Source organism: Pseudorca crassidens, chromosome 15 (assembly GCF_039906515.1).
Source record: "Pseudorca crassidens isolate mPseCra1 chromosome 15, mPseCra1.hap1, whole genome shotgun sequence".
Lineage (NCBI taxonomy): Eukaryota > Metazoa > Chordata > Mammalia > Artiodactyla > Delphinidae > Pseudorca > Pseudorca crassidens.
This window is the reverse complement of record NC_090310.1, coordinates 28,643,432-28,669,892: the sequence shown is the minus strand read 5'-3', so window position 1 is coordinate 28,669,892 and position 26,461 is coordinate 28,643,432. Positions and strand designations below refer to the sequence as shown.

Here is a 26,461-nt window from a genome sequence, read left to right as displayed (position 1 = left end):
ATGTCATCAACCTGAAGCAAGTCCCTGAGCTGGACGCTCTCAGCCGCTGCTCGCTGAGGCCCCTTCTCCCTCAGAGGAGAAGGTTCTCGCTTTTGTTTTTCCTACTCCTAGCACCTCTGGGAGGCCGGGCTCCCCCTGAAGGAGGAGAGAGGGTGGGGAAGGGGTGTGCAGAGTGCCCCCATTTGACACAGGCTGGGTTCAGGGGAACATGAAATCAAGGACCCACCTGGGAACTGGGGCACCCGTGTCCTAACCTTGACTCTGCATGCTTCACTCTCCTCGTGCACGAGGCCAAAGGCTGGACTTAGAGCCGGGCTGTCCTGACAAGGAGCTTCCTCGTGCAGCGGCCAGTGAGCCCCTTCCTTGTGCCAGAAACGGAGCAATAATCCAGGCACCCTTGGTCCCCGCTCTCCCAGAACTCATGATAAGTGCAGTGAAAGGGTGGGGTGTCTGGAGTCCAGAGACCACCCCCAGGTCCAGTGATTCACTAGGAGAACTCAAAGACCCAGCATAGACTTGCACTCATGGCTCTGATTTATTCTGCTGAATGGAAGATGAGCAAACAGGAAAGGCGCAGGGGCTGGAGTCCAAGGAGGACCAGGTGCAAGCTTGCAAGGTCCTCACCTGGGGGCTCACACTGGATGCACCTAATTCCCCCAGCATCAGATTGTGACAACACACATGAACTCTAGCCAACGAGGAAAGCTCTTCAGAGACTCTGCAGCCAGGGCGTTTACTGGGGGCTGGTCATTCACATGCTGGGCAGACCCAGAGATGGCTTAGGCCAGAGGTGGAGGGTGCAGAGTCAGTGGTCAAACTGCCTTTAGTCCACTGACAGCATCACCGGCTACTAACTCTGGGACCAGAACAAGGTCTCCCCCAAAGCCTTCACTGACTCATCTATAAAATGGAGATAATGTTATCAGCCTCATGGTACTGTTGGGGTTAAATATGGGACTGTGGGTAAAGTGTCGAGCACATAGTAGGTGGTGAATGAATGGTGGCTGCTGTTAAACTGAATTACCCACCTGTGGTGAGTGGAAGAGCATCCCTCTACAGATGTCCCTGTCTTAATCCCCAGAACCTGTGAATATGTTATGCGGTAAAGGACAATCGAGGTTGCTAGTCAGCTGACCTTAACATGAAGAGATGATCCTGAGGTTCCTGGGTGGGCCCAGCGTAATCACAAAGGTCCTGGAAAGTGGAAGAGAGAGGCAGAAGCGCAGCCAGTGTCAGAGTGATGCGATGTGGCAGGGACCTGTCCTGCCCTTTCTGGCTTTGGAGATGGAAGCGGCCCCTAGAAGCTGGAAAAGGCAAGATACCAGATTCTCCCCCAGAAGTTCCAGGAGGAACACAGCCCTGCCAACACTGTTACAGAACCTGGGGTCCATACACCTGCATGCAATAAAGCCAGTCTACTGGCTTTATGGATTGTGGTGAAGGAGAAAGTGATGTGGTGAGGGAAAGCACAGCGTTTATTGCAGGGCACCAAGCAAGGAGAATGGGCAGCTCGTGCTCAAAAGACCCGAACTCCCCAGTGGCTTTCCAGGAAGGGGTTTTAACGGCAGTGTGAGGGAGGGAGCTGCAGTTGCATAATCAGCTCATGCACGACTCTCTGACCGGTTGGCATCAAGGTGAAGTTTCGAGCATCATCAGTCTTCTGGCTTCAACCGGCCTGGGATCTACCTGCTTGCAGTCAGCATTTTCCATCTGGTGACGGTCTGCTTCTTGGAAAAACAACTGAGGACTGTGTGTCAGGCCTTTATATCCTTCAGGGAACTGGGACTTCAGTGATTCTATACAGATAGTTTACAGTCTAAATTGCTACCAGTTTCCTGGCCCTACAGCTATTCTTTGTTTCTGCACCTTCACATTCCTTAATCATTACCTCCTGAGCCAGCAGCCCTTTGAGACGCAGGGGAGGTCCAGGAGACTAAAGCAAAAGCCTTTTACTTCAAAGGACAGGGACACTGGGGTTTATATATGGTTTTAATCCCCCCTTTTCTTTGATACTCCTCAACCTTCACAGGAATAGGTTTGGGTCAAGAAAGGGAATAAAATTTTGGATAGAGAAGTTAATCATAAACTCATAAAACCCATAAAACCTGGGTTTTAGCCCAGTGAGACCCATCTGGAACTTTGGATCCCCAGAATTCTAAGAGAATAAATACATCTGCGTTGTTGGAAGGGAGTATGTGTTAGGGTCGTACGGCTGCTGTAACGAGCTACCTAATACACCACTGTTTCCCCTCTGTCCTAGATCCTGCTGTCTCCCCTGCCTGATCCCCTTTTGCAATCCCCTACCTTCCGAGGCCCAGTTCAGATGTCACCTTCTATGTGACCGGCCCCACCTGCCCTTCCTGCTGAATTTCTGTGGCAGGTGAGGCACTTTTCTCCGACAGCACTGTCATCGTCTGGCTCATACTGGAATGTAGGGACAGTTGGTGACAGTTTGTGTCTGCTCTGACCCGTGTGCCTTGAGGGTGAGGCCCTCTGGGAATTACCTCTGTCTGGTGCCTTCTGTCGGCTCTCGATAAAGTTGGCCTGAATCAGTCTCTTCCCTTTAAGCCCCATGAACTCACCAGGCCAGTATGCTCTGCCCAGGCCCCCATCTGGTCCCGGCACAGCAGGGTGTCGGTGTGAGTCCTGCTCTCCAGCCAGACCTTTGGGAGCTCGGAGTCAGAGGATGGCCCTGGCCAGCTCTCAGTTCCTTGAGTCTCCAGCCAGGGTCCTGGGTGTGTGTCCCGCAGATGCCTGCATTCATTCTAGCAGCTGATGTTTTCCAGGGACCTGCGATGGGCCAGGTGACTGGGAAACCACAGAAAATATGATAGCTGAGTGCCCGCTCTCCTGGTGTTTTTGGTCTGCTGAGGGCAGCAAAAAAAAAATTGAACAGGTGATTGTAACTACAGGCCAAGGGGTCAGAGCAGAGATGTCCAAAGAAGGGACAGCTGGTCACATCAGGACATCTGGGCAGGCATTCCAACATGAAGCAAAGAGCGGGGGGCAAAAGTGAACAAGTCCTGGAACGTCCTGAAACTTAATGGCCACACTTGTAGCTGGCTGTTCATTGTAGCATCTGGGTTTGTGTTAAATGGTGTCGTTTCTTGGGGAAATGGTAGATGGAAAATCCTGGGGTCGAATTTCGGCCTTTTTTTTTTTGACCTTTTATTCAACAGCTTTCTTCCTCATCCTCATATTGCTGTCTATTGAGCATCTACAGGCCAGGGCCCCTCAAGATGCTTTGCATTAGTCTCATTTTTGCTTCTCCCACACGGCTGGGAAGGGTTGGAATGGGGCTCAGACCTTGCCCCAGGACCCAGTCCTGAAGCCCAGGCCTCTCCTACCCCAGGCCTTCCGCAGTCTCAGTGCTTTCGACCTCTGCACGCTTCTCTGAAAAGAAAACAGAGCTGCTTAAACCAACTTGAGACAGTCCCTGTGCCTGGCATTTTGGCGTCCTGGATACTGTTCAGGGGGCCAGCGGAGTCGCCAAGCAAAATCTTTTCCACATTTAGCTTGAAGCGTGTTGGGTGATAAACAGATGGCCGATTTCTGTTTGCAGTCAAGTACTCGTAGAACAGAGAAAGACCCATTCCTGGTCCTGCCCCCTCGGTGCTGTGCAGCCATTGATGGATGGGTCCAGCTGTGCTCAGACAGCCACGGAGAGTTTAGAACAGGGGTCAGTAAACTGTGGCCCATGAGCCGACTCCCACCCACTGCCTGTTTTTGCAAATAAAGATTTGCTGGAACACATTCCCTCCCATTTATTCACAGACTGTCTGTGGTGCTTTTGTGCTACAAGGGCAGAGCTGGGTAGGTACAACAGAGACCAGAGGGCCCGCGAAGCCTGAGATGTTTACTCTCAGACCCTTTAGAGAAGAAGTTGGCCCACCCCTGAGCTAGAACGTTGGGGCTGATGTATAGGTAGTGATATGGAAGATCTCCAGGATACATCTTTAAGAGGAAACAGCAAGATGGAGCACAGTGCATGCATTTCCATTGTTAGAAACAGCAAACGAGAAATGTGTGTATACGTAGTGTGTGTGTGTGTGTGTGTGTGTGTGTGTGTATACATGCACACCTGTGTACATGCTCTGTATGTGATGGGTAGCTCTAGAAAGATGCATTAAAAAGTCACCATGGGGCTTCCCCGGTGGCGCAGTGGTTGAGAGTCCGCCTGCCGATGCGGGGGACACGGGTTCGTGCCCCGGTCTGCGAAGATCCCACATGCCGTGGAGCGGCTGGGCCTGTGAGCCATGGCCGCTGGGCCTGCGTGTCCCGAGCCTGTGCTCCACAGTGGGAGAGGCCACAACAGTGAGAGGCCCGCGTACCGCAAAAAAAAAAAAAAAAAAAAAATCACCATGGTTGCCTGGAGGATGGGGGTGGGGAGACTCAGTTTTTATACATTTCCTCTGCATGCTTTTTCATTTTACACCGCTTTATATGTTCCTTATTCAAAAAAAAAGAAATAATTTTGTTCCAGAGTACATTGAGGCCAAAGCGTTGAGGTAAGGAAGATGCAGGAAGGAATATCTTTTGCCTTATTTTCTTTAACTTTTTTGGGAAGATGGAGCTACTACGCTTTTTGGTTTTTTTGGTTTTTTTAACGGGACTTTTTTTTATTTGAATGGTATTTTCATAACAGACTCCTTTTGGGAAGAAGCCGGCAAGAGAAACTCAGAATTGTCAGTTATACTGAAATAGAAATAAATCTCCAGTTGACCCACAGAAGTAGAAAGCGTTTCTCCATCTCATGCAAACTGGTCTGTGCTCCTCAGCGGGTGCATCCTGCTACGAGGAGCAGAGCATCTTCATCTTCTAGTGACGAGGCCTGAATTGGTGTGGAGTGATGAAACCAGGGCCCACAGCTGCTGGGAAAATATTGGAAAGCCCTCGGTACCGTCCATGAGCCGCTCCCACCAGCAAAGGTCCATGCACCGTGCTCAGACCTGCCCTCTTCCAAGGATCGTTCAAATTGTTTCTCCAGAGAGTTCTGACACTATCAAATGTTCTACCAGTTTGCCAACCCACCAGAAACCCATCTTTGACTTCAGAGATAAAGGGGATTATTCTCTTTTTAGCTGGTCTTTGCATTTGCGGCTCTCAGCCCTGGCCTGCACAGCGGACGGCCTGGCGCACTTCCGGATAATACAGAGGCCCTGTCCGGTGCTGTGCAGCCCTGGTGGGGGGAGTGTGGCCTTGGCACCAGGCTGTAAGGAGTGTGGGGTCTATTCAGAGCGCAGCAGGCAGCCTCTGAAGGGCTATCGTCAGGGGAGTGTGCTGTGATCAGCCTTCTGTCTTAAGTTATCTAAGGGACTTCCCTGGTGGCGCAGTGGTAAAGAATCCATCTGCCAACGCAGGGGACACGGGTTCGAGCCCTGGTCCGGGAAGATCCTGCATGCCGAGGGGCAACTAAGCCCATACGCCTAGAGCCTGTGCTCCACAGCAAGAGAAGCCACCGCAATGAGAAGCCCGTGCACCACAATGAAGAGTAGCCCCCTCTCACCGCAGCTAGAGAAAGCCCGCACGCAGCAACGAAGACCCAGCGCAGCCAAAAAAAAAAAAAAAAAAAAGCCTAGTTAGAGGTGATCATTCTGATGCCATTAGCCGACTCTCATCAGAACTGCCCCATTGTGTGGGTTGTGCCTTGGGGTGCAAGCTGGGGCAGTCGCGGGCATCTGGCTCTGGGGTTCTTTGAATCCTTAGTCAGTGCCCAGCTGCACTTCTTTCTAGGGGCAATGCTAGAGGATGGGGACTCAGGAAAATGGAGGGAGACTCTTCGAGATCACCGTTGCCTGGAGGTACCCAGGCTGTGCAGAAAGGCAAAATCGAGAGAGTGGGGCAAACACGGATGGAAACACAACACGGCTGGAAACTCAGCAACAAGGGAAGCAGAGAAGACACAGTCTTCCCAGAGCTTGCTGGGGACGGTGGTATATTGAACTGAAAACAGCTTAGGCACAGAGACACTCCTGCTGGTTGAGGCCACCCCAGGCCCACTCAGGCTCTGAATGGCTTCAGCCTGGCGCAACTGCCCATGCTCGCCATCTCCGTACAGAAAAATGGAACCCAGTGAAGCTGGGGATCTCCAGGCAGCAGCTCAGATGCTCTTCCATGCAATGTTTTGGGTTTTATTGTGTTATTTATTTACTAACTTATTGTTTTTTTATTTTTTGTTTTTATTTCGCTACGTGGGCCTCTCACTGTTGTGGCCTCTCCTGTTGCGGAGCACAGGCTCCGGATGTGCAGGCTCAGCGGCCATGGCTCACGGGCCCAGCCGCTGCACAGCATGTGGGATCTTCCCAGACCGGGGCACGAACCTGTGTCCCCTGCATCGGCAGGCGGACTCTCAACCACTGCGCCACCAGGGAAGCCCCTAACTTATTGGGTTTTTTTGGCTACGTTGTGTCTTCATTGCTGCGTGCAGGCTTTCTCTAGCTGCAGCGAGCAGGGGCTATTCTTTGTTGCGGCGTGCAGGCTTCAGTAGTTGTGGCTCGCGGGCTCCAGAGCGCAGGCTCACTAGTCGTGGCACACGGGCTTAGGTGCTTCATGGCATGTGGGATCTTCCCAGATCAGGGTTTGAACCCGTGCCCCCTCATTGGCAGGAGGATTCTTAACCACTGCACCACCAGCGAAGTCCCCTATTGTGTTTTTATTAAATGAGTAATGTATTCTAGTTGAAAAAGTTTAAACAAAGTGAATATACAGGAAAAACACAAGTATGGCCTTTCACCCCCATCCTTCTGGTCTCTGCATTTAGACGCATGTTTATGTGCACATGCATTTTGAGGTTTTTTAAAAATAGAAATAGGATCCTATCCTACACTGTCTTGTTCTGAAACCTGTTTTCACGTATTATACCTTGAAGATGTTGTCTTGTCCGTGCGCGTTGGTGTGTTGCGTCCTCTGTGATGGCAGCGTTGCTGTTTACCCATGCGCCGTCGTGCATTTACTGCGTCTCCTGCCTCCGGGCAGGCAGGTTATTTCCACGCTTCCTCGTTAGAAACCACGCTGTCTTGAACACCCTTGCACACACAAGTGTGTCCGTAGGAGAGACGCCTAGAAGTAGTGTTCCTTAGTCAGAGGGTTTGCACATGTATATTTGTGTGTGTAAACACGCACACGCATGCACACACAGCTCCCTCAGCTTTCCTAAAAGCTTTCACCTGTTTGTACGTTTGCGACTGCATGGCCACCCGCTTCCCAGCGTCCCCAGCAAGGCTCGGTCACGGCTCTCTCCCCTTTGGCCGGTTCGCATTCTCCTGAGGACTAATGAGCGGGACTCTCTCTGGGTGTGTTGGGTCCTTCTCTAGGACTCATTCATTCCACAAATCGTCCTTGAGCACTACTGTGTCATTGTCTCTACATGCTGGGTTACAGCCACGAACCAGACCCACATCAACATAACACGCCAAGTGACAGTGCAGAGTAGCGGGGGAGAGGTGGGAGGTGGGCGGTGGCAAGGAAGGCAGCACCGAGCGCGTCCCAGAAGAGGGAAGACCTGGAGGAGGAGGGCGAGAACCCGGCAGGAGATCCCTGCCGGCTTTGGGGTGAAGAGACAGTAACTGCAAAGGCCCCGGGACAGGCGTTCGCCCAGCCCCCGCTGCGGAGCCCAAGGCAGGGAATGGAGTGAGGAAGGGGACGCCCAGTCGGGCATGGCCTGGGAGAGCACTGTAACCATTTTGCTCGGCGGTAGGTGAAAGCCTGGAGATTCTGGAGCAAAAGAGGCCACAGTCGGGCTTGTTTTGTTAGCTGGGTTGCTCAGCGCTGGAGGACGGTAGCAGCAGGCTGGACACGGGAGGGCAGGTAGGGGGATTCAGGCGGGAGAAGACGGTGCCTGGGGTCACGAGGCCACCTCCCCAAGAGCAGGGGCTCTGTCTGCTACGTGGCACACAGTGTGGCTTGAACAAATAGCAGAATTACTGAAAAACCTAAAATCTGTTTCTGTTTCTTCTGTCACGTGCTCACTGTATCCCTTCCCTGTGTGCTGTTGGGCCGTAGCCTCTTTCTCGTGCGTTTGTAGGAGCCCTGCACACACGCTGGACATTTCATTCGCCACCCCTCCCAGTCTGTCTGTCATGTAAGGGAGTCGCATTTCGCAGTCTTTTCCTTAACGTATTTCTGCAGATGGAATTTTATGCCACTTTAATGTTCTCTTTGCACCCCTACTGTCATAACCACTGTGGCTTTTGCCTGATGGGACGAGCCTGGGTGATGCTTTGGACGCAGTTATTGTTCTTATTACCAATGTCATAAAAGTAATACTACCTCCACTTTCCATGAGAGAAGTGAATATGGACTATTACTCCTGTTTTTTCGAATTGAATCACAGAGGCATTCAACGGCTTTCTCACAGTCACATGCTGGTACTTTATAGAGTCAGGTATCAACCTGGGGCTTCCTGATTCTGAGGCCTCCTCCTCTGAGTTGGGTGAGGACAAGGTCTGGTGGGGATGAGCTTGGCGTTTGCAGCCCACTTTGACCTCACCCAAAAGGTTAAGTGGACCAGGCACAATTCTAGGCACTGGGGTTAGGTTGGTAAAGATGACACTTCAGAGAGTGACAGGTACTGTAAAGAAACTAAAACAGTGACGCATGACTGGCGGTGACTTGAGTGAGACTTGAGGGAGGACTTCCGAGCAATCCAGGCGGTCTTAGTACAGCTGGAGGAGGTGAGGGTGAGGTGTAGCCCGGGTAAGGATTTGACTGAATGCAGAGGGAAGCCATGGAGGTGGGGAAATAATGGGATAACTTTGACAAGTTGCAGAGGAATCAAGTGGAAGCAGGGAGAACACATGGGAATGTGTCACGAGAGTCCAGGCAAGAGGTGATGGTGGCCAGACCTAGGACGGTCACAGTGGAGTGGAGAGAAGTGGAGTATCGAGCACGTGTCTACAGGTAGAACCCAAAGGGTACATGGATGGATTAGGTGTGGAATGTAAGGGAAAGGGAGAAACCAGGGTGATGTGTTCGGTCCTGGTTTGAGCAGTGGGGTAGGGAATTGCACCATTTACAAAAGTGAAGACCAGAGAAGGAACAGAAGTTGGACGGGGAAATCAGAATGCCCATTTTGGCCACATTCAAGGTAGGAATGCCTGTCAAACATCCAAGTGGAAACGCCAGAAAGGCCAAGGGGTCCATTGACTCTGGAGCTTGAGGGCAGTCGGGGCTGAAGCGTAAATACGGGAATCCTTGGCATTCAGACGTATGTGATGCTGTGGGTCTGGACGAGATCCCACCTAGGCACTGTAGACAGACGAGGAGAGAATCGAGGCCTTGGGACCCTCCACAGTTTAGTGGCCAAGCAGCAGAGTCCGGAGGAGCATCAGAAGAGGATGGAGATGCTGCTGGGGGGTCAGGGTGACCACTGGCTTTGACAACGTGGAGGTAGCCAGAGGGGCTCGAGGCCAAGGAGGGCTTTAAGCTGAGGGATACCAGGACGTGGTGACATTTGAAGGGACGGTGCAGGAGGGGGCAGGACAGGGCAGGGCCAAGTCCTTGAGAAAGTCCTGAGGGAACTGCCCCTGGGCCCCGTGGAGGGCTTGGCCTCAAGTAGGAGCAGGGATAGGTGATCCTGTGTCACAGGGAGGAGAGGAGCCCCCCGGCTGCTTTCTGGGTGACCTGCCAGGCAGAGCGTCCAGGATGGAGATGGTCTGAGAAGAGGGAAGGAACAAAATAGTCACTTCAGCGAGAGAGGGAGGGGCCAGGTGGGGAACTGGGGCAGGATCGTTGGGGCCTGCAGGGTCAGCCGTGAACCGAAAATGCAGCCGGCCAGCCAGCCCCGTCTTGGGCTTTTCCTCTCTGGTCTGCTGCTCGGCTTAACCAGGGCAGGGCTTGGCCAGGCTTTATGACCGGGGAGGGCACCGCGAGGGGGCGGGCAGTGACTAGCATGGAGATGTGATGAGGGCTGACCTGTGCGAAGGGGACTGAGACGGGGTCAGTGGCAGGATTCAGAGAGGGGGCGTTGAGGAGGGTCTGACCTGTGCGAAGGGGACTGAGAAGGCGTCAGTGGCAGGATTCAGAGAGGGGGCGTTGAGGAGGGTCTGACCTGTGCGAAGGGGACTGAGAAGGCGTCAGTGGCAGGATTCAGAGAGGGGGTGTTGAGGAGGGTCCGGCAGAGGAGGTACTAGGGGGAGCGAGCAGGAGAACGACCCAGCCCCTTTGCGGAAGAGCCTTTCAGGTACTGGTCCCCAACCCAGGACATGATGTACAGACCTCCTGAAATGTCGGCCGAGTCAGCTCAGGAGCCCCGGAAGCCCCACTCCGGGGAACAAGGAGCTGTAACTGGAGAGGCTCCCAGCCAGGCACCCGGTGCAGCCCCGTTAGCATCACGGCCATTCGTAACGATCAGAATCTCATCTTTCATGGTTTGTAGCCATGAAGTAATGAAAGCTGATGTGTCTGGGCTCACAGGCAGGCAGTGCAGTGTTTGTATGGACTTGTGCGATCTTCCTGGCAAAAAGGTAAAACGTATCTTTACTTTTTTAAACAGCATAATTTATCCCAGAGATACACATGCCCCCATCCACCTGTCACTTTCTGTACCTTCCCCCACAAGCTCGGCCACTCCCTGTAATCCAGGTTCCAAGCACAAATGAAACCTGCTCTCGCTTCCCCCCTCTGATCGGTCATGGAGCCCTCGGGATGCTCTCTCTGCAACGCCTTTGGATCATCATCCCACCCCTGCTGCGCTGCCACTGCCCCGTCTCGGGTCTGTCCTCAGGATCTTTCTCCCAGAGGGGCTACACCAGCCCACAAGGCTCCCTGTCTCTGGGGCTCATCTCTGTCCTATGGCTCCCGGCCCCGTCAGGAGATCTTTAGAAGCGGTACCTTCAGATGCAGCCCGCAGTGAACGGACCTGTTATAATTACACGTCGTCACTGTCACCACTGTTTTCCAGGCCACATCACCAACATCTGTGGCATTCCATGAACAGAATGCCTTGATTTAAAAGAACATCAGATTTCAAAGCAGGTTTATTTAGGAAGTAACCATGTTCATATTGAAAGATCCACCATAAGAAATGCACATAGAAAATGACCTGAAAAAGCTACACTCCTGCACTAACAGTGGTCGTCCGCGGAGGGCAGGATTACAGGCTAGTTCTGTTCCCTTCTTCACACCTGCATGTATTGGTTCCATTTCCTCCCCTGCCATGAGCCTGTGTCACTACTCTTTAACGTCTGTTAATGATGAGAGGGTTCTCTACATCCTCTGCTTCCCTGTTTACCATCATTTAACTTGTGCGTATTCAACTACCAGGCCAGAGCTTGGAGTAGAAAAATTTAAAGCTAAAATATTAAAAATCCGTCAGCAGAGAGCAGCAGTTACATCAGAGCACTACTGAAAGCACGTGCGAAAGATCTTGAGCATATATAATACGGGATTTGCTGAAACGGGGTTTGTGGTCACCTGGGGACAGATGCGCCCTCTGTAGTTCCAATTGTTTCCAAAGGTCAGACGGTCTGTGCTGAAGGCACAGCCTCTCAGTACCAGCGAGTACGAGTACCAGCGGCCCCAGCCTGACTGCGTGGTCTCTTGTGTCATCTAGTTGTGGGCTCTGGGGACAGACTGCATGTTCAAGACCAGCCTCTGCTCCTCACTTGCTCAGGGGACCCCGGACAAGTGGCTTCTGCGCTCTGATGTCCCCAGCTGTGAAACCACTCCTCCTTCACAAGGCTGGCATGCAGATTACATGAGAATTGGTGTAATTTTTAGCCTAGGACCTGACAAGCAGTGGTCCCCTTTAATCTATCCAAAAGGGTTAAATCACCAAGTGCTTTATTGGGGTCAGGAACTGTGAGGACCCAAAGAAGAACCAGACCAAGTCCTGCCTTCAGGGAACCCTTGGTACTGCCACGGCCATTTCTGGGTCACATCCAGATGGTGACAATCTTTAGACCCAGGTCAAACTGAGGGACAGGAAACAGAAAGGAAATGCTACAGAGGCCTCCTTCCTCAAATCCACAGGGTACAGCTCACAGAGAGAAATCATCGTGGATGTCAGCAGAGTGACGGAGTGCGTGGGTAGAGGTGGGTCCCCATGGTGTGGTCCTGAGCCTGAAGATGTGCCTACGAGCCAAGTCAAAGGCTGACTAGCCTGGCGCACCTTGACTGATGGGCGGGGGGAAGGGCAAGGCCTCCCCTCCCATCCCACAGACCGGAGGGCACAAGGTGCAGGGTGTGCACATCCCGGAGGCAGTTCTCCCAACTCCTGCAAACACAGGCTTTGTCAGGGACCCGGGTACAGGAGAATGGCAGCCACATCTTCTGTAGAAGGCCGCTCAGTCCCAGCTGTGTTCCAGGGTCCAGCCCAGCAGCAGGCGTGGCCCCTGCAAAGCCACCCTCCCAGCTGCAGAAGGCAGCTCCCAGCAAATGGACTATTGACCGGCCCTTGAAAGCCACTTTACAAGTGAAATGAACAGCACATCTCTCCTCACGGTCATTTTCACTGAGGAGTGGTGGAGACCGGCGGATCAATTTCACCGGTGTGCTGGGGACGGACACGCCATGGCAGTGTGCCCCAGAGGCTTATTAAAAGGAACTGTCCCCCCTGAGGCTCCTGGCAGGGGCCACCTCCACAGACACGGACTCCCCTGGTACCTTGATGGTAGCCAGCAGTGGGGAGAGAGTGTTGCTGAATGTGTCTGAGTAATGGAGGGGGCTCCGAACATCCCTGCCAAATACCCATCTCTCTTCCATCTCTATAGACTTTTAGGGCACCTGTTCCAGAAAGCCTAGTATGGTCTCTTCAGAGAAGGTTCCTTCCTCTGCCTTCCAGCCTCCTGCCCCCAGGTCAGACAGATGGAAGACTTGAGTTATGCTGCGGAAAGGAACGGGAGGTCTTGAGGTATATTTCTGTAGTTTTTAAAATCTTTGTAAAAGCCTCTATCCACTTCCCTTGATATATTGATGCCTCGGCCATCAACGTTCTTAAGATTTTGGTGGCCAGACTCTGCCTGTGCCTCTGTTATTTCAGTGATCTAGGGGCCTTGAAAGAGCCAGCTCTATTCCTATTTGTAACAGACTCAATAAATATGTGTTGAATGATACATGAGCAGTAGAAAGGACCAATATTATGCCCATTTCACAGATCAGAAAACGGAGTCTTAGGGAGGTTACAGATCTTCCTCAAAGGTCCTAAGGTGTCTAACTGAAGGCACACAGGTTTTCTGACTTTGAATATGGAGCTTCTATTACTCCACACGGCCTCTGGAAGTCTATTTTTATGGTGGAAGTGGGGCCTTTCTTGCTCTCCACACTTCCCTTTTCTTGTCTGCAAAACTGGGGTAGACATACCTCCTGCATTAAAACAGAATCGGGTGGATCAGGAACGTAATTTCACCTTGCTCAGTGGTTCTGCTCCTGCCCAGATCCAGAGCCACCAGCCTGCTTTATTATAAAAACACAGGCCAGAGGAAAGAAGGCTTCTCCGTGGCCTGATTCCTATCGATGGGGCTGGGTAAGAAACGGCACTATTCTCCTTTAAATCTCACTAGTGCACGAGGCCAACAAAGGCTGTGAGCAATGAGAATTTCAGCCTGAGGACACAGAAATGTGATGGCATGCACGGTGGCAGCTGCAGTGAGCTTTGGTGTAAGAAAAATCAGTGGTCCTTATTTAAGGCTCTCCTTGCAACTGTGAGACCTTCCTGCTTCCCTGGAGCTGCATGTGCACAGACCTGGGCTCTGCTGATGGACCTCAGTCCTGGGGTGCATGTGGCCTTGGCCCTGGCTCTCTCCTAGAGGGAAGGGACCGGGGAGAATCCCAGCTCTCTTTCCCATTCAGAGCAGGCCGCCATCCTTTTCTCCATCCACCCCAGACCCCTGTCACCTCCCAGTTTATACTTACCAACAATCCCATGCCTTCAGATACTACTGTCAAACCATGTGAAATTGCCGATACTAGACTTATTTTTTGTTGTTGTTTTTGTGGCAAGAGGATTTAACCTGAGACCTTCCGCCTTCACAAATTTTAAGTGTACAATACAGGACTGTTGACTGTAGGTACAGTGTTGTACAGCAGGTCTCTAGAGCTTATTCCTCTTTTTTAAATTTAAATTTTATATTGGAGTACAGTTGATTTACAATGTTGTGTTAGTTTCAGGTGTACAGCAAAGTGATTCAGTTATACATATAGCCATTCTTTTTCAGATTCTTTTCCCTTATTACAAAATATCGAGGATAGTTCCCTGTGCTATACAGTAGGTCCTCGTTGATTATTTTATATATATTGGGTTGGCCAAAAAGTACCTTGGGTTTTTTAGTAAAAATAAGACATTTTTCATTTTCACCAAGAACTTTATTGAGCAACGTACTCACCCTTTTGTTCTACTACTATCTGCCGTTTTTCAGGCAACTTCATAATTCCATCTTCCCAAAACTTTTTATCTTTTTGAGCAAAGAACTGTGCCAGGTGCCTTTTACAGTCTTCCAGGAAATTGAATTTTTTTCCATTAAGAGAATTTTGGAAAGGTGGAAATAAATGGAAATTCGACGGTGCAATGTCTGGTGAATACGGCAGATGAATCAGAACTTCCCAGCCAAGCTGTAACAGTTTTTTGCCTGGTCATCAAAGAAACATGCGGTCTTGCGTTATCCTGATGGAAGATTATGCGTTTTGTGTTGACTAATTCCAGATGCCTTTCGTCGAGTGCTGCTTTCAGTTGGTTTAATTGGGAGCAGTACTTGTTGGAATTAATCGTTTGGTTTTCTGGAGGGAGGTCACAATAGAGGACTCCCTTCTAATCCTACCATATACATAGCATCACCTTCTTTGGATGAAGATCGGCCTTTGGTGTGGTTGGTGGTGGTTCATTTCACTTGCCCCACGATCTCTTCCGTTCCACGTTATTGTACAGTATCCACTTTTCATCGCCTGTCACAATTTGTTTTAAAAATGGAACGTCTTTACGTTTCAGTAGAGAATTGCTTGTGGAAATATGTCAAGAAGGTTTTTTTTCACTGAACTTACGTGGAAACCAAACATCAAAGCGATTAACATAACCAAGCTGATGCAGATGATTTTCAACGCTTGATTTGGGTATGTTGAGTATGTTGGCCAGCTCTTGCGTGGTATAACGTTGATTGTTCTCAATTAATGTCTTGATTTGATCACTATCAACTTCAACTGGTCTCCCCAACCGTGGAGCATCGTCCAGTGAGAAATCTCCAGCACAAAACTTCGCAACCCACTTTTGACACGTTTCATCAGTCACAGCACCTTCTCCGTACACTGCACAGATCTATTTTTGCATTTCAGTTGCGTTTTAACCTTTCTTGAGATAATAAAGCATAATATGCTGAAAATGTTTTCTTCCACCTTCAGTATTAAAATGGCTACACAAAAATTCACCAATTTTGATAAGTGTTCATTTTTAAGTGCACGCTGATATGACAGCTGTCACACACAATCTAACAAAATTGTTTTGAATGAAGTTAAAGACAACTAAGTGCTACTAGAGCCATCTTACGGAAAAAAAACCGAAGGAACCTTTTGGCCAATCCAGTAGTAGTGTGTATCTGCTAATCCCAACCTCCTAATTTATCCCTCCCCCCAACATTTCCCCTTTGGTAACCAGTTTGTTTTCCAAGTCTGTGAGTCTGTTTCTGTTGTAAATAAGTTCATTTGTATCATTGCTTCTAGATTCCACATATAAGTGATATCATATGATATTTGTCTTTCTCTGTCTTACTTCACTTAGTATGATAATCTCTAGGTCCATCCATGTTGCTGCAAATGGCATTATTTCGTTCTTTTTTATGGCTAATATTCTATTGTGTATATATACCACATCTTCTTTAAACATTCCTCTGTCGATGGACATTTAGTTTGCTTCCATGTCCTGGCTATTGTAAATAGTGCTGCAGTGAACATTGGGGTGCATGTGTCTTTTTGAATTATGGGTTTCTCTGGATATATGCCCAGGAGTGGGATTGCTGGATCATATGGTAGTTCTGTTTTTAGTTTTTTAAGGAACATCCATACTGTCCTCCATTGTGGTTGTACCAGTTTACATTCCCACCAACAGTGTAGGAGGGTCTCCAGCATTTATCGTTTGTAGGCTTTTTGGTGATGGCCGTTCTGACCAGTGCGAGGTGATACCTCATTGTAGTTTTGAATTGCATTTCTCTAATCATTAGCATTGCTGAGCCTCTTTTCATGTGCTTTTTGGCCATCTGTATATCTTCTTTGGAGAAATGTCTGTTTAGGTCTTCTGCCCATTTTTTGATTGGGTTTTTGTTTTTTGACAGAGTTGCATGAGCTAGCTGTTTGTAAATTTTGGAGATTAATCCTTTGTTGGTTGCTTCATTTGTAGATATTTTCTCCCATTCTGTGGGTTGTCTTTTCATTTTGTTTATGGTTTCCTTTGCTGTGCGAAAGCTTTGAAGTTTAATTAGGTCCCAGTTGTTTGTTTTTATTTTGATTATTCTAGGAGATGGATCCCAAAAGATATTGCTGTGATTTATGTCAAAGACTGTTCTGCCTATGTTTTCCTCTAGGAGTTTTATAGTATCCAGTCTTACATTTAGGTCCTTAATCCATTTTGAGTTTAGAACTTATTCATCTTACTCAACTGCAACATTATGCCTGTCAGTTAGTAACTCCCTGCTTGCCCCTCCCCCTGCCTCTACTAACCACCATTCCAGGCTTTGGTTCTCCAAGTTTGACTCTTTCAGATGCCTCATGTAAGTGGAATCATACAGTAGCTGTCCTTGTAACTGGCTTATTTCACCTAGCGTAGTGTCCTCAGCATTCATCCATGTTTTCACATATGTCAGAATTTCCTTTTTTTTAAAGGCTTGAATATTCCATTGTATGGATGGACCACATTTTTTATCCATTCACAGAGATTAGGTTATTTGCACATCTCCCCTGTTGTGAAGAGTGCTGCGGTGAACATGGGGGTGCAGAGAGATTTCTTCCAGATCCTGATTTCTGTTCTTTTGGATACTTATTCTACCCTAGAAGCCTTGGCTCAAAGCCAGCAAGACACTTGCCTAAGGAAACGCAGCTGGTTAGTGGCTCCACGTGGGGTGAACTCTCCCGCCGTTGCCACAGCGCTGTGAGGGCCGAGCGATCATCATCCCCGTGTGGCAGGCAGCCCAGGGCACGAGGCTCAAGGGCAGCGAGCAGAGCCCGTTGGCGGGGGACCCGAGGGTGTCCTGGCTCAGAGGCCCCGCCCTCACCCGCTGCGCTGCTACCCACACAGGTGCCTTTGGTGAAACGAAATAAAATGCCAGGATCCTGGCCCCGCTGTCTCGTAACTGTCCTCTCGTGCCAGCCAGCCTCCCGCCTCTCCCGGGCCCTCCCAGGAGCCAGCTCTGGGGACCACGGGCTCTGGTCACTGTGGGCAGAGGTCCTCCTGGCCTCACACATCATGCCCAGTGATGACAGCAGCCACGGGCACAGGGGCAACTGGCTGGACCCCTGACCCCGGACAGTGTGAGGGGAGGCCAGCGGTTTACAGTGACCTTTACACCTGAGCCCACCTGCACACTTGTAATCAACAGCCCCTCACAGGGGGGCAAAGATTCCTTCCAGCATCGTCTGCCCATCCTCTAAGCGGTGTTCGGGGATAGAGAGGCTTTTGGTAATGTGTTTGGGAAGAAGAGAGGGCCGTGGCGGCTTTGGGCCCATGGCCAGTGTCGTTCTGAAGGATGTACCCAGAGGACAAGGTCAGATGCTTCTCTTTCCTCCATGTACAGAAGATAAGCACACCCTGGCTCCCATGGGAGAAGGCGGTAATTAGAAGGATTTTTCACTTTATTACCTTACTGAGATGGGAAATGAGGGACATCTCACTGAGCACAGTGTCTGGGTCCCTGAAAAGGCGTGAAGTGGCCATTTCAGGGACCCCTGCGGGGACCATTCCTCTTTGGATATGATCCATTCCTTTGCTTATCTGGACTGGGCCTGGAGACAGCTGGTGGTGATCCTGGATCTGCCACTTACTAGCTGGTGGCTGTGTCCTCCCTGAGCCTCGGGGCTCAGCTCTAGCTGGGCTGTGTCTTCCCTTGCAGAGTCCTCTAGGACTTGCGCCCGGAAAGCCCTTGGCACAGAGCCTGATGCCACAGAGACAGTCGGGATGTGCGAACAACCTTTAATCTTTGTTTTTCAAAAGCATTTTGTATCAGTGAGATATAATCAGCGTTTTCTCTTATTTCTCTTTTATATTTTCTGTCAGCTGTGATCTCACCATTTAGAGGCAGTTATTATTCCATTACCAAGTCGTGTTGATTCTACTTTCTATTCAAATTTCAGTCTGTGGTAGACAAAATGACACCCCCCCCCAAATTCTGCACCCTAACCCCTGGAACCTATAAATGTGTCCCCTTACATGGCAAAGGGGACTCAGTAGATTTAAGGATTGGGGCAGAGGGGAGATATCCAGGTGGGTCCAGTGTGATCACAAAGGTCTTTATAAGAAGGAGGCAGGAGGGTCAGAGGGAAAGAGAGTTGAAGATACTGCCCTGTTGGCTTTGAAGATGGAGGCAGGGGCCACGAGCCGAGGCAAGCAGGTGGCCTGCAGGGGCTGGGAAGGGCCAGGAAGGATTCTCCCTTAGAGCTTCCAGGAGGTACACCTTGAATGTAGCCTCATAAGACCATTTGGGACTTCTGGCCTCCAGAAGTGTAAGACAGCACAGCATGTTGTTTTAAACCACCGAGTGTGTGGTAATGTGTTACAGCAGCCGTGGGAAGTAAGACAGAGTCCACCACCTCTGCACTCACAGCCCCAACCCAGGCTTCTGCACGTGCCTGGAGCAGCGGCCTTGGCATCGGGACTTACAAGTACAGCCAGATCGTGGAGCCCCCGCCACCGAGAGCCCTCCAGCAGATGCCCTTCACCCTCCAGCTGCTCCCTCCCTGCCTCCCCCCGTGTTCCAGGTGCCCAGAGCCTCCTGGCCCCAAGCTTCACCCAGGCTGGCCCCCTACGCCCACTCTCGGGCACTTCCTGCCATGCCCCAGGCTCCCTGCTCAGGGAGGCTCTGGTGGCATTTGTAACCTAAGTCTTTGAACGTGTGATGTTTTTAACCCTCCTTCGGACTATGAGCTCCACGGGTCCTGGGAGAACCCGTTTTGTTCACCATTTATCCGCGGTACCTTGCGCAGTGCTCGGCCCACATGGGTGCGCCAGGATTCATGGAGTAAACAAACGTACCCTGCAGGTGTGTTCTGTACACGGCGGGGTTACAGCCTCCCTACTGTGCTTTAACCTGTGTTGGAATCACACGTCCTCACGGGCTCATAAACGCACTCCCGTGCCCCTGTGCTACTGGCTGCTGCTGTCTCGCGGTTATAGGTGTTTTTTCACCAGTATATCCAGTATCAGTGATGCTTGCATTGGACGCACAAGTTGTTCCGTATTTTTGGCTCTTTTACCTACTGCTGTCGTAAACGCCCTTACAATTGGACCTTGGCGGACATAATTCCCTCTCCTGTGTTTGTGCATCTTTTATGACTTTAAATGCAGTGTTCTCCCAAGCATTTTCTTTCTTGGACTTTGAAATGTGCCTTTGCTGGAAGATCAATGAAGACAGAAGACAGCCGGGGCCAGAACCGTCTTTCGTTGACTTAAAAGCGGGTCCAGAGCTGTGGCCCCAGAGCTGTGCTGGGCGCTGTTGACGGACAGGAAGTTTACACGACAACGTGGACGCCCCTCCCCATTTCTCCACGCCGCTCTTGCCACCCAGCCAGGCAGCCGCCATGCCCCGGAGGCCACTCCCACCGTCCACCCCACCCCAGCCCCTGCTGCCCTGCTTGTAGCTATTTGCACTTGGAACCCTGACTTAACCCGATTCTTCCCCGCTCTGTCTTACAGTGACGTCACCCCTCCCGGAGAACCGCTGACCAAGAACAGCCGGCCCAAAGTGGCTTCCCGCTTCCCCAAGCTGTCCCGAGGTCACCCCAGGGAGACGCGCAACGTGGAGCCCCAGAGCGGCGACCTCTGACCTCGATGGCCACCCAGACTCGGGCCCTACGTGCTGCGCCAGCTGCCTCCACCCAGGCCACGGCAGCTGGCCCCTTCCACCTCGGAGGGACAACCCTGTCCCCCCGGTGAACCCCAGAGAGCACACCTTCCCCGCCGGTCCCGTGACACCCTGATTAAACTGGGCCGTGTGAGAGCAGGGCAGCTCCTCGCTGGACAGACGCAGACATGTGGGCCCTGCTCTCCCCGGGCCCTGCCCTGGGCCGTGAGGGCCAGCCGTTCCCCTCCCTCCAGCTCAGGGGCCAGCAGGAGGGTGGGCGCTGGATCGGGCTCGGAGCCCCCTGGTTGAGATGCACGAGTCTGATGTCTCAGTTGGTCAGAAGGTTCATTGAGAAACCCCCTCTTAACTCTTGCCCATGTGGGAATTCGAATGACTGGTTTGGGGTTTTTTCCCCTGTTTAATGTTTGCCTGCTACAACCTATGGACGTGAAGGGTTTGGGTGGAGGCTAGTTCCTTACTATGCACTCCCCACCAGTGGTCAGTAGACACCCTAGTTCTTGCCACCGCGCTCCAGGGAGACAGTCCCGTGACCTTCGTGTGAAGGAGCCATTAGAGGGATGTGGAACTGTGGTTCTTGGAGAACTTCCCTACCTCCTTATGGTTGGTTCTGGAAGGACCAGCCCCTTTAGGAAACCTGAGGCCCCCTAGGCCCATGTGCACCTGGTCAGGCCAGCCAGCAGCAGCAACCCAGTGACCTGTATTGGAGAGCTCTGGGCTATCCAGGAGTCGGTGGCCTTGGCCTCGAAAGCCTAGAGGAGAGCCCTCAGGCTGTTAGAGACTCAGCTCCAGAAGGTTCTGTGGACCTCGGGCTTTCAGACCTGGCCCCGGGGCTCCCAGACGCTCAGCGTGGCTCTCTGTGAACTTGGACACAAGTGTCCACTCTGCACAGATCATGATCATCCCCTAAAGACGAGGGTGTGCAACACAGCCTCTGTCAGCCAGCATGTTCTCAGCAGGAGCAGGGCCCTGTGTGCCCAAGACCAATCCCTCTGCCCCTCCCATTCAGAGCGGGGGCCCCCCTGGCAGCTCGCCCCATGGGACCAGAGCCATTTAGCCAGCTTTAACATCCAGAATCATGGGACTCTCTCCCACCCTGGGCAAGAGCCATCCTCAGCTGCTGATACAAAGAGAGGCGTTTTCTGGGGACAATAGCCGGTATGAATGTGTGTGAAAGATGGTCGGTAGAAGGCTGACCACTCGTCAGCTTACAACTGGGTGAGCGGTGTGGGTAATCACTGAGGATTTCCTAGATAGCGGAAAACTCAGGAAGGAATGACCTGGAAGGTTTGTGTTGCGTGTTCCTCCCATCAGCCAAAAGGAAACTCATCAGAGCCGTTAAGCAGAGCTGAGATCATCTACGCACAGCCCTCCAGAGACTCGGAGGAGGCCCGCGTGACTTCTGAGGGAACATTCTGCCAGGTGAGCCAGGTCCAGGTGAGCGAAACAAGCCGGCTGTTCTCCGCAGATGGAGTGGGGAGTGTCTGGGGGCCCTGCTGTCAGCTCGTGGGGGTCAGAGGACCCGAGGGACCCTGTGTCCTAGAAAGGCAACGTGGTTTCCCTCTTCCGCGTGTGTGCCGACGGAGCCACTGCACGTGCACTTTGTTGGAATCCCGAGTCCCACAGTGCTGCCTTCAACACAGAGCCCTCCTCGACCAGATCCTCCAGGACTGTCTGGAAGCTCCAGCTGCCCCAGACCCCAGCCCCCCGCATTTGGATCTCTCCACAGCAGTCAGTTTGACGCCAGCTGACAGGCTGCACAGCCGGATCTGTTCCCAAGGTGTCTCCTCTCCGGTTGTACTAGACCCAGAATGGAACCGCTGCCCCGACACCCCCCAGGGCCAAGGGTTCCGATCAGCCAGCCTTTTCTGGCGCCTGACCCGAAACACATCTGAGTGCGAGTCTGGTCTCGCCTTCTCCAGCCACCCCACCAGGAGCCAGCTTTGACATTCTGTGCATGGAGTTTAAAAAAAAAGAGCCAAAAAAAAAAAAAAAAAAAGGCATCCATAGCTACGGCGGACAGATGCTGAGCTGGGAGATACAAATGCACTCGCAGCCCGTATTTAAAAAGGAGAAACTCTGCCTCCCCAGTTTTTTTTTTTTTTTTTTTTCTGTACGCGGGCCTCTCACTGTTGTAGCCTCTCCCGCTGCGGAGCACAGGCTCTGGACACACAGGCTCAGCGGCCGTGGCTCACAGGCCTAGCCGCTCCGCGGCATGTGGGATCTTCCCGGGACCGGGGCACGAACCCATGTCCCCTGCATCGGCAGGCGGACTCTCAACCACTGCGCCACCAGGGAAGCCCTGCCTCCCCATTTTTTAAAGCTTAATTATTCATGGAAAACTTGCCCTGTTCTCCCAAAATGTGGATTGTAAAAAGCATGTTCCTGGGGGCCCCACGGGGACCCTCCAGGCTGCTTGCTCTCTGTACCTCCGTTTTCGTGATCCTGCAGAAACCCTGATCTTCAATTGCTTTGATTTCAGCTCAGACATGCATGTGACATGCACATTACAGCACCTCCTCAAAGCCTTAACTTTGGAATCACATGGAATGCTCTGCAGTGATTAGTCCATCCAGCTGCTCAAAATACTCCTGCCCTGCTCTCGAGGGTGGCGGGATGGACTTAGAAGGGGCAGACTCCCCAGCTCCTAGAGAAGGAATAAAACACCGAGGTCCAGGCGGAGGTCTGGGACAAATGCCAGCCCCTGAGGATGTGTCATCATCTGCCCATCAATCCACCTCCAGTTCAGAGGGTGGGAAATGCCCTGGGACCCATCGGGGGGAAAGACAGCCCTTCAGAAAGGAGCAGTTGGCGTTGCTTCTCTCTCCTTGATCAAATTAGAAGATTGTTTGGAGCCTCCAAAGTCGGCGTCTGAGAGAGGAAGCCACCCCCCATTCTGAAAGGAACTGAAGGGCCCCTCTCTCAAGACGGCCTTGACCCTCTGGTACCCCACCTGTACAGGGAGGGAGAGGCCCCTCCAGGTCCCCTCTGCAAAGCCAGGCTGTCTGCTCAGGGGCGGCTTCAGCCAGAACGGGCCACAGCATCAACCGGGTCCATCTCTGCCATCTTGTTTGCTCCCTCCTTTTCCCCCAGATAAAGGAGACCCAGGAAAAGCAGGGCTGGGTAGAGACATCTCTCCTTAATAGAGAAAACCAAAGCTCCCAGAAGGGCGGTCCGAGGCTGGTGGAAACCTCGCCCAGAAGCAAGCTTTCCCAGCTCCTGCTGCAGCTGGTCTGGAATCCTGGCTTGAAACAGCCCAGCCTCTCTCCACAGTCAGGCCCTGGGCGAGGCGGCGGCTTTCCTGGGAAAGGCTGTTAAACCCCACGGTGGTCGCCTTTAACACCAGGCCCATCCAGGGGCTTCCTGGCTACAAAAGGCATCACCTGATTGAGTTGTACAGACAGTACCACCTTGTGAGATCTGGCAAGGGCGTGAAGGGTGAGGCGGAGGGACGCGGACCAGTGTTTGTGGACAAGGTCTGGTCACACAGCATGGGGCCTACTGAGATGTGTTCTTTGATAACCGCTGGATTTTACGGGCTGTGCTGTGCCTTTAAAACAACAGAGGCAATCAGAGCTGTTTAAGTCTGTCCGTGGGACTGATAACACAGATGCAGCTACTGCCCAGAGGCAGCAGGCACCGGAGGCCCAAGAATTAATCCCCAGGTTCTGGGCTCAGAATCAGGAAACAGGAATGAAGACCCACCCGCCAGCCCAGTTGCTCCGAAGCACTCCTAACACCCTGAACTAGGGCTCTGCGGCCCGGGCGAGCCGGTGGCCTTCCCTCCTCTTTTTCTCCTGTTTCCTCAGGACACAGTTTGCCCACTGGAGGACCAGGTCACAGGGTTTCAGGCCTTGGCCCCCCCACACCACCTGCTCACCCTCACAGGGGGTGCCACCAGCCGGCCCCCTCACCTGGAGGCCAGGCCCTGACCTCGGGCCCCAGCAGACCTCCCCTAACCGGTCACGCCTGGCATCCTTCCTTCATCCCTCAGCCTGGCAAGTTGGTACCAGCGCCCATTCATGGGAGGTGCTCTCCCCCAAAGGGGGCACCTCGCCTGGCGTGTCACTGACGGTAAAGAACAGGCTGGATTCTCAGCCTCAAGCTGCGTGGGCATCCCCCAGGACCTGCAGAGAGGACCCTGCCTGGGAGCCTCAGATCGGCTAAGAGGCACCCTAGAAGGAGCACGCCCTGCTCGAGCTTCAACCCCAAAGGCAATAACTATCTTGACCCTGTCTCGGTGTTTCCCTCGGGACACTGCCACCCACACTGGACCTTCCCCCAGGCTGGGCGCTCCTGGCACGCAGGCATCTGCTCACGAGCAAGGCCTTTTGCAACGATCATTTTTCACAATATTGTGTATTGTTTCATTAAAGCTAACATTAAATGTTTGCTGTTCAGATTGGCTTCTGTGCTAATTTTGCACAACTGTAGCACTGTATATTTTATCTAACATTCCCATGCCAAAAAATTCATTTTTCATGTTTCCCTAACACGTGGTCTTGATTACGTTTCCAAAATAAAACTTCGGCTACTGGATCGATAGAAGTGAGGGTGGAGCCTTGCCGATCTCCGTGCTCTGAGCAGAGCAGCTGTCGGCTCATCCCACTGTGACTGAAACGCCCCTGCCCAGTTCGTGACGGGATTTCTGACCTTCCCTTCCGCCATGCCCGTTGCCTGGATGGGTAGTTCTCAAGTCTGTTAAGGAGCCCTTACTTTCATCTCTGAATCCTAATAACCGCATTAAATGGGTTTCCTTATCTACCCAATCAGTTTAGGAAGAGAAGTGGAAAAAAAAATCTGGTTTCTCTAAAAGATGGTTGAGGCTATAGCAAGGATGAGCAACCCCACTCTAAGGACAAGCTGGACCCATGAGTGTTTCGAGGTCCAGGGATTCAGTTCTTACTGGCACATAAATGTTTTGCCATCGTCACTGAAAACCACTAGCTGACCCGCCCAGGCTCCCCGCCTGCCCTCGAATCCCATCAGGTCTGCCTCCTGCTTTCATGAACTGCAAGGGAAGAAGCCATGCACCTCCGACAATTCTTTCCACCATCACCTGAGACCATACAAGGGGACGCCCTTGCAAAAACTGGGACTGAGGACATGGAAGGTTACAAAATGGGGGATCACACGTTTGCACCCAGAGTTGCTAGCCCCTCCAGAGATGAGCTGGAGAACAGGCATAGCCAGGAGTGAGGGGGTGGTGGATTTTTTATTATCTAGGATTCATCCTAGAAAGAATGTCTCTGCCTCTGCAGCCTTAGTGGCACCATCCCTGGCATCGCCATTTGGTAGAACACTTTGCTTAACTCATCAGATGCTGACTTCTTGGAGGAGGGAGTCTTTTGACTACACGTGCCATGGTGACCCAGCCGGAGTCACCCACGATCGGGTCCCAGTGAGCCGTCTGTCGCAGGGAACAAGGCGACAAATCTAGAGTCTAGTGTCTGGATGTGAGGCCTAGAAGCCCGCGGATTCGCTCTGAAACACATAGTATTATCTTAACTACCCTGTTCTGTTAAGGTTTACACAATAGAATTTTTAAGCAAATGTGTTTAATTTTCTAAAATCTCTTGTATTAAAATTTTCTTTTGGAATAAGCTGTGGTAATTTTGTTACAGTCTGGTTAAGACACACCTCTTTACAACTGACAACATTAAAACAGTGACATTTTCTAAATTAGATACTCGGTTTATGGTCTCTCTGATTCTTTGTGTCCATTCTTTTTTCAGCAGTTGGGGATTAGGTGAACTTCCAATATACATGTTATAAAAACTTCCAGAAAGGTCCTTCACCATTGCACATGTTATCCTGAACAACAGGATCTGATTGGACGAACATCACTTGTATTTGAAGTGGAGCAAAATCCTATTTTGAGTTATTAGGCAGGTCTGTATTCATTGCAGATGTAGAATCAAAATTCTCTACAGAAGAACAAAAGCCCCTCCTATTCATTCACTCAGAAACAGATAGTTATTGGGCACCTACTGTATACCATCATGCAAGGCACCGGGCATGCAGCAGTGACCAAGACAGAAAAGACCCCTGCCATTTTGGACTCACATTCCAAGTAAGGCAGATGGACAATTCTATGTATATTTCTTCCTGTCTATCTCTCCATCCACCTGTCTGTCTGTACACACACACACTTCTTAAAGTCAGCCGTCCGGATAATTACAGACCACAGTAAGTACCATGAAGGAATAAGCAGGGCTTGGAGAAAGGATCTCCTGTGAACAGTCCAGGCCAGGCTTTCTCACCCTCGGCACTGCTGACATTTGGGGCTGGACAATTCTGTGTCAGGGGAACTGTCCTGTCACTGTAAGATGGTCAGCAGCCCTGGCCGCTAACACCAAATGCCCCTAGAACCCTTTCCGTGCTGACAACCAGAAATGTGTCCAGGTTCGACCACACGTCCCCGGAGTGAGGAATGGTCCCCCCTTGAGAACCATGAGGCTAGACCAAGGGGT

At 51.5% G+C, this 26,461-nt stretch overlaps 1 protein-coding gene across 4 annotated transcripts in view; it reads left to right on the top strand.

The window, feature by feature from the left end:
- Positions 1-25,673, top strand: part of SNX29 (sorting nexin 29) — a 552,359-nt gene extending 526,686 nt beyond the window's left edge. For 3 of the 4 annotated variants that reach the window (XM_067706614.1, XM_067706617.1, XM_067706618.1), the window contains one exon: positions 19,823-25,673. In XM_067706614.1, the coding sequence (XP_067562715.1) occupies positions 19,823-19,952 (130 nt within the window). In that variant the 3' untranslated portion in view covers positions 19,953-25,673. The remainder of the gene's footprint in view (positions 1-19,822) is intronic. The other variant, XM_067706615.1, reaches the window with a different exon arrangement.
- Positions 25,674-26,461: the final 788 nt, after the last annotated feature.